The sequence below is a fragment of the Tursiops truncatus genome, chromosome 7 (assembly GCF_011762595.2).
Source record: "Tursiops truncatus isolate mTurTru1 chromosome 7, mTurTru1.mat.Y, whole genome shotgun sequence".
Classification (NCBI taxonomy): Eukaryota; Metazoa; Chordata; class Mammalia; order Artiodactyla; family Delphinidae; genus Tursiops; species Tursiops truncatus.
The window spans coordinates 44,243,455-44,255,516 of NC_047040.1; the positions used below are offsets into that span (position 1 = coordinate 44,243,455).

Genomic DNA, 12,062 nt, shown 5'->3' on the forward strand with positions numbered 1-12,062 from the left:
GACACAGGTTCGAGCCCTGGTCCGGGAAGATTCCACATGCTGCAGAGCAACTAAGCCCGTGCGCCACAACTACTGAGCCTGCGTGTCACAGCTACTGAAGCCCGCACACCTAGAGCCCGTGCTCTGCAACAAGAGAAACCACCACAGTGAGAAGCCCGCGCACCACAATGAAGAGTAGCCCCCACTTGCCCCAACTAGAGAAAGCCCGCACGCAGCAATGAAGACCCAACACAGCCAAAAATTAAAAAAATGAAAAAAAATAATAAAGTAAGTAAAAAAAATTAAAAAGCCTAAATAACACTGTATATATTTTTTAAAAGGTATAAAAAAATTAACAAACAAATGGATTTCGATCTTAAGGTCTAAAGAGCCATATATTTCCTGATAACCATGTCATGAGCATTAACCTTAAATAAATTACTGAAGCGTGTTAAATTGGTGTTCTCAGCCTCTGACTCCCCCTTTTTGCAATTCTATTTTAAGGAAAAACTGGCATTCATGAGAGTTTCACCAACGGCCATATATCTTATTGTCATAGGACATACAGCATAAATACTGCTCTTTGCTCAACCTGATCTTCTTTCTGTCTTCTAAAAATTTCTTTCCTCATATTGTGACTTTCCTCTGGCTCTTTATCCTTTTCTTTTCAGCAACCGTTTTCTGTAAAGAAGTGGCTGTTTCTATCTTTATTCTGAGTATGCTATGAAGTCAATCTGACTGGGTTTTCATTACTGAGGGAAAATAAAAAAATCTTTTACTCTTTGATACATTGCAGCGTTGTACTTTATCTTCATTTTTGTTTAGAGAACTACTTTACAAATGTTTGAAGAGGGAGAAAATAAAGAAGAATCCTAGAAAAAATACCAGCGAGAAGATTGATTGATTTAGGGAACAGAAGGCAAGGAAAATGCTCCTACTTTTACTTTTAAAGATAATACAGAGGATTGTTAGGAATACCGGATAGAGCCAGACTGACATGATTTAAATCCTAGCTCTACTACTAGTGTGATCTTGGTCAAATTATTCAAAATACAGGCCTATAATAATCTCTTATCTGAAACAACCGGCATCAGCTGTTTTATTAACCTGTTAAGAAACAGTAATAATGGGAAAATTTCAGCTTAGGTTTAGAAAAGCAAGAGTGTCAGTGGGGGTGCTATTTTTAGTTAAGCAGAAACCATGAGGCTCCTTACCAACGTATCCTGCAGGCTGCCACCTATGTCTACAGCTATCCCTGCCCTTGGAAATAAGTGCTTAAGGAGATGCAGTACCAATTTTAGAACACTAAGCGCATTACCATCACAGTGCCAAACTGTGCCAATTAAAAAAAGTTAATAAATAAACCTAGATAATCCATTATAAAATGAAAATACTTAATTAACTGTAAAACTTAACAAGACTTATAAATGGTTGTATAATTTACCAAGTAACATAAGACCCTTCTTAAAGCACTTGCTGAGCATCAGGGAGAGCCTGTTTAGCTTCTGAAAGACTTATTGGGCTTGTTGATGGAAAAAAAATACCCAGAATAGGGAAGAATGAAGATTAAAATGAAGAAAAAATTGGTAATATTGCTAGTGTTTTCCTTCCACACCATCTTGGCTGGCCACTGAATAAATACTATTACTTCCAAATACGGAGCTTTAAAAATGGCTTAAGACAACCTTAAGAACTAACAAGCTGTAAGTTATATGGAATAGTAAAATCAAATGGCAAAGTCTTATAAAATGCTATAAAAAGTGAAAATCCTGGCTTCCCTGGTGGTGCAGTGGTTGAAAGTCCGCCTGCCGATGCAGGGGACACGGGTTCGTGTCCCGGTCCGGGAAGATCCCACATGCCATGGAGCGGCTGGGCCCGTGAGCCATGGCCGCTGGGCCTGTGCGTCCGGAGCCGGTGCCCCGCAACGGGAGAGGCCACAACAGTGAGAGGCCCGCATACCACAAAAAAAAAAAAAAAAAAAGTGAAAATCCATCTAGTTCGAGTGAAGAAAAATGTCTGTAAGAGGACAAATCAGTGCAACAAAATAAAAAATTAGACAGACCTTATAAGATTCTATACCCAATTATTAACTAAATAGCAAAACAAAAATCAAAGGCAAAATATAAACAAATAATTCTCCCCTAATTGTCCTTCAGCTATGGACCCCTCTCTCCTTCCCTTCATCTCCAATATTCTATAATCTGGCTTCTACCTCAGTGACCAACTCCAATGGACACTTAGTTCTACCCTTACCTGACTCTCTACAGACCCTGATACCAATGACAACTCTCTACTTTGGGAAGCATGACACTGCTTCAGCCTTCTCTTTCTGTTTCCTCTCTGACACTTCCTCTTTAGTATGGTTTGCTGGTTTCTCTCTCTTTGCTTACAGTCTATAATGATGATGGTCCCCTTGAGTTTCATCATCAGATCCTTTTTTCTTGCTCTCTTCTCTCCCTGAGTAATTTCATTCCCATCTATACACATACACCAGTGACGCTAAGATACAGATGTAGAACCTTTATTTCTTTCATCCCCAAATGCTTACTATCTTTAACTAGCTGTCACACAAATCTTCTCAATCTCACCACATTCAAAACTCGATAAAATATTTAAGCTCACTTCTACCCTGCTGTCCAACTAGCTCCTCCTGTATTCCTCTACCATGATAAACAGCCCTGCCCCCTACCCAGTTTCTCAAACCCATCTCTTCTTTTCTGCCCCGATTCTGCTGAAGTAACCTTGACGTTCTCCTCTTTCAGTAAACCTCTAGAACCCTATGGGATTTATGTTTCTAAAGTAAAAATTTAAGTACTTCTGATCAGGATAGTGGAATAAATTCACAACTTATTAATAATTCCCTTCTCTCCATCCCAACTGCAAATACATAGCAGTGACAGATAAAATAAATTCTTACAAAAATTTTTAAAGACCTAACCGTTTAAAAATAAGACAAAGGAACTACAAACATAAAGATGTTATGAATGCTAAACATAACAGGGAGTGATGGCTGAAATCAAAAGCCCTTATGTGCTCTATGATCAGAAACCAGCTGTATCAGAAAAAAAATTGTAACGATGTGTGATTATGGATATGTAACTAGACTTACTGTGGTGACCACCTCACAATGTATATACATATAACAAATCATAACATTGTACACTTGAAACTAATATGTCAACTGTATATCAATTAAAAAGAAAAAAGGAAAAAAAGAAACCAGCTGGTCAATTGGAAATTCAATTCTGGTATGGAAATAAGGACAGAAAACACATATAGTTAGGGGATTTAAATCAGTCTTTCCCTTTGAAATGGGCAAATTTCTCCTCCCACACCCACAAATGTTTAAAAAATGCTGTGACCACTGTTTGGAGCTGCTTGCAAGGATCACCAGAAAGAACAGAGACAACTCCAAAACCAAAAATAAAGTTAAGCCAAGTCAGCTAGGAAAAAGGGTCTGCAAAATATTGGCAGGATGAAAGGCATGAACTACTAATATTAATACCTAGTTTTGAATTGGAGCTGGGAGGGCAGTGGTATCTGCCAAACTACGGGAAGGGAGGGGAAAGTGGGAGGGAAAAACAAAACAATAAATCTGCATTCAAAGTGATTTTGTAAATTAAAATTTCAAAGCATATAAAATGGCAGAGAATGAGAGAATATTCTCTCAGGAATAAAAATGATAGAGCAATATGAAAATGACTGAAATTAGTATGTGTACCATGCTTTCAAAAGAGTAAATAAAAAACCATTATTATTAAAAAAAAAACCCAGAAGATAAAGAAATCAAAACTGGTAGCTATAAATCAAGTTTAGAAGAAAGAACAGAAAAGTAGATATTGTTTTGGGAATAAAAATCAGGCAGCACTGAGGAATTCACCCAGAACTTAGCATGGATTGATGCAGAGCTATCAAAGAGAAGATAGATGTCAAAACAAACAAACAAACAAAAAAACCAACTTGAGGAGTTCCATCAAACCAACAAAGCCACACTGGGAAACTCCATAAGAAATGCCACCACAGCAGTGGTGCAGCTGGGATCACCATCCATAATTAGGAGATTCTTCCCATATGGAGTTGCTATATAGATAAGAAAGGGACCCTCAACATTACAGAAACAGATATTATGAAGATTTTCTGCACCCAAGGTTCCCAATGACTTATGCATCTGCCACCCCAGTCCCGTGAAGGGCCTTGGTGGCCAAGTTTCACAACTTGAATGTATGTAATGAGGACAAAAGTGAGGTGAGAGGGGCAACCATTAGCAGTTGGTAAACAACTTAAGATTGATTTTGGCTAGGAATGAGAATGGGTCAAGGAAACTCTGAAAGCCCAGAAAGCATGGAATAGTGATGGGTAGCTGGTGGCAACATAAATACAATATCCATTTAGACACACAGTGCATGAACAAAAGAGAGATTTGGTTAGATGATCATTCTCACCAGGGAGACACTCAAAAGTCTGTCCTTCTGACAGCCCACTGAAGTGGTACTACTCAGCAACACATAGTTTCCAAGTACCCTCATTCCCCCATGCAAGAATAACCACGTGAAGGTGCAGCAAAGTTTTGGTATCTGTCAAAGATTACCAGCAGCCCTTGTACAATTCTATCTCAAGATAAAATTTAAAAATCAATGGACATGGGGCTCACTGGTGGTGCAGTGGTTAAGAATCCGCCTGCCAATGCAGGGGACATGGGTTCGAGCCCTGGTCCAGGCAGATCCCACATGCCACGGAGCAACTAAGCCCGTGAGCCACAGCTACTGAGCCTGCGCTCTAGAGCCCGTGAGCCACAACTACTGAGCCCACATGCCACAACTACTGAAGCCCCACGCCTAGAGCCCGTGCTCCGCAACGAGAAGCCACGGCAATGAGAAGCCCGTGCACCGCAAGGAAGAGTAGCCCCCGCTCGCCACAACTAGAGAAAGCCCGCATGCAGCAACAAAGACCCAATGCAGCCAGATAAAATAAAAATAAAATAATAAAATAAATTTATTGAAAAAAATCAATGGACATGCACAGATCTGGCAACATATCTCAATACAGATCAAAGAAAAGAAATCCAAACTGCAGGAATGACTCATGTTCCAATCACACATGGAATCATAACTAACCAAGGTCTAAATCAGTGCTTTTCCTACTTGAATATGCACTCGGAGACCGCATTAAAATGCAGATTCTTGGGCTTCCCTGGTGGTGCAGTGGTTGAGAGTCCGCCTGCCAATGCAGGGGACATGGGTTCGTGCCCCCGTCCGGGAAGATCCCACATGCCGCGGAGCAGCTGGGCCCGTGAGCCATGGCCACTGAGCCTGCGCGTCCGGAGCCTGTGCTCTGCAGCGGGAGAGGCCACAACAGTGAGAGGCCCGTGTACCTCAAAAAAAAAAAAAAAAAAAAAGTGCAGATTCTCATTCAGTATGTCTGGGATGAGGCCTGAGATTCTTCACCTAACAAGCTTCCAAGTAATGCCAATGCTGCTGGTCTTCAGACCAAACTATGACAGGTAGAATCTCTAAAGCACAACACCACAGATATCATGTCTGGATCTCCTGTCACAAGCTTCCTGGGTTACCAGCATAGGCAACAAAGTTCCAGGAAGCCACAGGGAACCCAGGGGAATTTAGACAGTACCCTTATTATCCCAAGTCAGCCACCATGACCAGTCCAAGGTGGCACTAGTGTCTAAACTATTAAACAACTATTCAGAGAGCTCTGAAAAATAGAACCCATGTCAGATCATGGCCACTAAGGGTGGCCTGAATTGTTCCTCAGGAGAGAGAACTCTTAACACATTAATTGAGCACAAGCTCCCATCCAAGACTCCAATAAGATGATAATTAAGAACTCAATACTGCAAAAAAGGATAGGAGGGGAACTAGTAGCAGAAAAGAGATTGCAACAAATTATAAAAAAGAAAAGGAGAACAGAGAAGTCATAGTAATATATACTCCATATAAGCTTTCAACTTTTAGAATGAATCTTCAAATAAAAGATGATTACATAATTAAAATTCTTCCAACAAACAAAAGATGGTTACATAAGAAAACAGGTTATTAAGCTATATAACATGAAAGTGGAGCTGACATGACTGAGAGGGAGAAGAGCAGGTAGAAGTAAGATTGGGAGTGTTAATAACCTCATCCAACATTATTGGGACTGAAGAAGACTGTCTGAAGCTGACAGATCAAGAAAATAAAGCTGGAATACATACATCTAGGATGGAAAAGGGAAAACAAAGGTAAGAGAGCTCAACTTCTTTTCTTTCATTGTAGAAAGTAAACAGATGAAGATTCTAAATTGAAAATCACTTAAAAAATTAATGTAGCCACGATACTTAAAATTAAACAATAAACAGAAAAGATAAAAACAGGAAGCAGGGCTGGGAAGAGAGGTTTAATATGAGCTCTGTGCATATTTTCTTTTTGTACCTTATACACATACTTCGTTAAAATTTTAAAAGAAAAACTTCTTGCAACCCCAACCCCACAAAAAGGAAATAATTTAACAGTTTCATTGGTAAATTAGAATTATTAAAGAACATTTTTGTTGTATACCTGAGATTCTTCAGAGTGGTACTGAAAGGGTTCCATGTTGCCCATAACAGCAGTCCCCAGAACAGACATGAGAGCCATTTTATGATCTGATACTCTAGTTTTCTGCCAAATAATTGCCTAGGGACAAAATAACACAGACAACTTTTGACACAATTTGGATTTAGTAAACTCAAGTACTTATACAAATTATTGCTATATTTAGCATTCATCCCTAGCTTATATTTTCTGCATCATTTATAAGATATGTATGTCTCACAGAACTCCATTTCCAAATTTTAGTAGCTATATATGCTGCAGTGTAGGATCTATTTTAATTCCCCTTAACCTCAATTTTCTTCTCTCTGTAACATGACTAAGAATAATTATCTCCCTGAGTTGTTGGAAGATGAAAATATATGATGTAGGCAAACACATAGGCAGTGTCTGGCATAAAACAGTTTCATTAAATATTAATTCTCTCCCCTCTTCTAATCCTAAACTTCAGAGTATATACTTCAGAGTATATTTAAATTAAATCGCTACTCCAAGTAAAGTATTACTGTTTTATTGAAGACAGACACCTATGCTATAAGATTTCTGTAAATAGTCAAACTGGTATAAAAATTTAGGATAATGCATGCTTTTTAAAATTACCTTTATAATTACCTTTTATACACAGAAAACTTTAAAAAAGCTAACTGAACCTTACAGACATAAAAGCTGAATAATGAGCTTGGATTTTTTTCACTGCAAGCATCCAGTAGGGTAGTTTAAGAGAAGCACAGTCCAGAGAGACTGCACCAAAGTTTGGCTGTGAAGTGTATGATCAGGTACCACATACTGAATTTTTTTCAGTTAATGAGGTCCAATTATAGTCAAATCTCTTGAGAAACCACCAATACAGACACATATCATTCATTCAACAAATATTCACTTAGAACCCCCTAAATCCTAAAGAAAATGTGTAAAGGGCTTAGGAGAAAACATCAACATTCAAGAGGCAGACAGAGGAAGAAGAGGAGACTGAAAAGGATTGGCCACAGAGGCAAGAAGAGTCACAGGACAGTATGGTGCATAAAACAAGGAAGTTTTTTTAAGAAGAAAGAAGTAGTTATGTGTGACCAGTGTTGAGAGACCAAGGTAAAAAAAGAGATGTGGCCACAGGATTTAGCAATCAGGAGGATGAGAGCAGTTCTCAGGAAGCAGAGTAAACGAAGCCAAATTTTACTTACTAGACAGTGACTATAGGGGGAACATATGAAAGAGACAGCTCTTTTAGGAAGTTTGGCTGTAAAGTGAAAGCAAACAGCAATAACTGGAGGCAGGTGGATCAAGGCAAGCCTTGATGACACACTTGAACAAAAAGCAGTGAGGGAAGAATGGGTATACAAACAAGTAGGTTTGTAGAATCAATGGAAGGAAGTTGAGAAAGTTCTCCTTTGTTCTCTCTTTCTCTCCCCCTCTTTTTTTTTTGTAATGTAGAAAGGTTATTTGTTCCAAGTAAAAAGACATTGATTTAAATATTTGATTGTAGAGAAGGTTTAAAAGAAAGAGAGACACTCTGGCTAGATCAAAGGATCCTAGTCAAACAAATTCCTTAACATGACCAGGAACCTATGTAGGCAGGAAGAAGTACTAACAATATTATGTATAATAAAACGAAAGGGGAAGTACATGAATTCATGTTGTTCTCTAACTGGCATGTCAGGGGATAGCAGCGAAGTGCTGTTCTCTTCTGGACAAGATGACAATAGTCACTGACTCTGCTTCTTGATATGTATCATCTGTAAGCCACTTTTGTTTTTAGAATCTCAAAGACCAACCTGCTGGGGAAAACAGATAGTGTAACAACTGCTCAAGAAGAAAAATTGCCCAATATTTAGTGTAACAGGAAAACCTTTTACCTATTCCCAGGGTTTTATTAATACTAATCAAGTAGGAGTTACAATTTATGAAGAACTTACTTACTTACTAGGCACTACTATTCTAGAAACCATTAATTTTCACAACCATTTCAGGCAGGTATTATTATCTCATTTTCCAGATGAGGAAACTGAGGCTCAGATTGATTTACCCAAAGAAACAGAGATATTAGATCATGGAATCATGATTCATACCCTAACCTTCTGGCTCCAAATTTTTACTTTGAACATCTCTCTCCTCTCTAGTCAAGGATAGTAATAAGTTACAGCCAACTTCAGACCCTAATTGGGAATTCTCAAATAGTGTCTCTAAACGCATTTTCATGTATGAGTATGTGATATGTTATGAAATCTCCAGTTGTTTGAGGGTATTAATACACTCTCAAAACAAAATTATTTTAAAAATTCATTTAAAGTTAAATAAATAATTTACCTTTAGAAGAGGGCAAGGAGAAGAATCGGGGTCTCCAAATCAAAGAAACCACACCAGAATAACAGAAATCCAAAAAAGACTGGGAGCTACTCTTATAGCATCCTGAAGTCAGAATATTTTTGAGAGTGCAGCTTGTCAGTACCAACCTTAACCATATTATGCAGATCCTTATACCTAAGGATTTCTAAATTTCTGATAATTTTTATTTATTAATATTCATATAAATACAGATGTGCAGTAATTAGTCCCAGCAAAATGACAGAACTAGAATTTAGGTACTGTTCTGTCCTAGATGCCAACTTTTCACTGTCTATTGCTTTGAAAGTGATCTCAATTAGAAAAAAGGACCTAAAGTACATGAAATCAAATAGAAAAGTAAATTGTAAACAATTAAAAAATTAAGGTATAGGTTCAATGTGTATATTTCTAAAAATATTATGTTTTGGTAACTACATTTCCACTTAAAGGCCAATACGCTATTTAAAATTGGAACTGCTCCAGGAAACATGGGATGTCACGTAAGTTTTTTTTTTTTTTGCGGTACGCGGGCCTCTCACTGTTGTGGCCTCTCCCGTTGTGGAGCACAGGCTCTGGACGCGCAGGCCCAGCGGCCACGGATCACGGGCCTAGCCGCTCCGCAGCATGTGGGACCTTCCCGGACCGGGGCACGAACCCGTGTCCCCTGCATCGGCAGGCAGACTCTCAACCACTGCGTCACCAGGGAAGCCCCACATTTTTAATCTTTATTTCAGCACATATTATAATATATAAATGCTCTGGCTAAATTAAAATTTTTGGAGAAACTTCTAAATTTATTCAGCAAATATTTTACTGAACATCTACTTTGTACCAGATTCCATGCTAAAAGCTGGGAATACAAAGATAGAAGGACAAGGTTCCAGCTTTCAAGAAGCTAAAAATACCAAAGGAAAGTAAGGTATTAAAATAATTATAATGCATTATGAAAACCGCTAATACAAAACACAGCGGGAACACTGTAGAAGAAACCTAAGTCTACTCCACAGAGCAACTGCATGTACGGTGAGACTTGAAAGGAGTCTGCCACCCACAAATTATGGGAAGGGCATTCCTGACAGGTAGAAGAGCACATGCAAAGGTATGGAAGCATAGAAAATATGCCTTGCTGGAGATGAAGCTGGACAGATAGATAGACAGGAACAAGATCATGAATGACCTAGCATATCACGCAAAGAAGTTTACAGTTTCTCTTATATGCAATGCAGAATCAATGTACAAATCTAATTGGGAAAATGCCATGATCAGATATGGATGTTAGATCTTTTGACCTTGAGGACTTTCTGTTAAGTGAGATAAGTGAGACAAAAACAAACACTGTATGACATCACTCATATGTAGAATCTAAGGAAAAACTCACAGAAACAGAGTAAAATTGGTAGTTACCAGGGCATAAGGGTTGGGGGGATAGGACAGATGTTATTTAAGAGTACAGACTTGCAATGAGTAGTAAATAAATCCTAGAGATGTAATGCACACTACAGTGAATATAGATAATAATATTGTATTACAATCACCAAACTTGCTGAGAGACTAGAACCTAATTATTCCAACCAGTAAAAAGAAAAATTAGTTAATGTTATAGAGGTACAATTATTGCTACAATGGCAATCATATTATATTCAATAATACAGTATCAAGTCAACATGTTATATACCTTAAATTTACACAATGTTTTATGTCAAATATATTTCAATAAAAAAAAAGAAAGAGATCTTTGGCAAGAATGATTTAGTGAGAATTGAAACTAAAGCAATATGGATTAAAAAATGTGACTGTAATAATCCAACTCAGAGATTCTCAACTTTTATTGAGGACACATAAAATGGATGAGGTTAACATTTGCAAAATAGTCTCATAGACACTGACGACTGTGTGTTTTTCCTGGCACACTAGCTATAACACTATTGCTTTCTCTTCTACTCACAAAAATACAATGGAACGCAAGTCAGTAAAAGTGACATTTACAGGATTATCTATCTTATTTTTTTAAAGGTAAAACATTTGCAAACTTTGGTATCTTACTAATATTAACACTGTGGCTGAGAATCACTGGACTGGGTAACAGAACCAAGCACACTGCTAAGAGTAAAAGAAAACAGAGATAGACTAAAGGATATGAAATAGACTTGATGTGATTTTGTGACTCAGTGCATAGGGAGAGGAAGAAAAGGAGAAGAATCAGGAATGTGATTGAATCCTTGGTACCAATAACAGTGTCAAGTACTCAGAAGGGCCCAGTAAACGATTTGTTGAAGGAGTGAGCAAATGAATACTTTTTTCTAGAGAAAAGTAACCCTAGTGGAGTTGAAAACTAGCTCTTTATTTTTAAATATTAAGACTGCTGGTTCTCACACTACTACATGGGTTAGAAATTATAGTCTTTGTCTATTCCTTTAGGAAATCCAAAACAACTTTGCTTTTCCTTCTTTTCCTTAAAATAATAGTTTTATTCTGATAGAACTGACACATGATACAATTAAAGTATACAAGTATACAATTCAATGGTTTTTAGTATATTTACAGAGCTGTGCAACTAAATCCCCACAGTTTAATTTTTTAAAACAATTTTATCATTGCAAGAAGAAACCCTGTACCCATTAGCAGTCATTCCCCATGTCCCTGCACCTTCACCTTATGCAATCACTAATCTACTGTCTCTATAAATTTCCCTACTTTGGGTATTTCATATAAATGGAATCATACGATACATAGTGAGTGGCTTGTTCACTTATAGCATAACTTTGTCAAGTTTTATCCATGCTGTATCAGTACTTCATTCTTTTTTTAAAATCCAGTTTTATTTAGCTACACAATGCTAAAGACTTTACAGACTGTCTCAGGTGTATCTTGCAGTAATGATACAATTTAATTTATTTTACACGAAAGGGTAAAACATACAATATATGAATTTAGTTTTGAGTTTATAGTAAGGGAAGAAGCTAGCATAATTAATATTATATGATCTAAAGAAAAAATAGGAGCTAACAAATTCTGTAACTGAGTGTTAACTTGCATGAGATGATAGATTCTCCAGATGAGGGACTTTTATGCTGTTCAACTCAGAAATTTAGTGTCTGTCACATAACGAATATTATTTACATGTTTTAAAATGAGATGGATGTAGAAAGCCACCAGCTATATACTCCACTAATGATGATT

At 37.5% G+C, this 12,062-nt stretch overlaps 1 protein-coding gene across 7 annotated transcripts in view; it reads right to left on the reverse strand.

The window, feature by feature from the left end:
• PMS1 (PMS1 homolog 1, mismatch repair system component) overlaps positions 1-12,062 on the reverse strand; it is a 98,551-nt gene that overhangs the window by 27,518 nt on the left and 58,971 nt on the right. For 6 of the 7 annotated variants that reach the window (XR_002175632.3, XM_073807496.1, XM_019931520.3 and 3 more), the window contains one exon: positions 6,531-6,647. The exons of the other annotated variant lie outside the window; for it this stretch is intronic. Coding sequence is in view for 5 of the 6 variants with exons in the window: in XM_073807496.1 (XP_073663597.1) it covers positions 6,531-6,647 (117 nt within the window). In the remaining variant the exon portion in view is untranslated. The remainder of the gene's footprint in view (positions 1-6,530; positions 6,648-12,062) is intronic. 7 annotated transcript variants of the gene reach the window in all.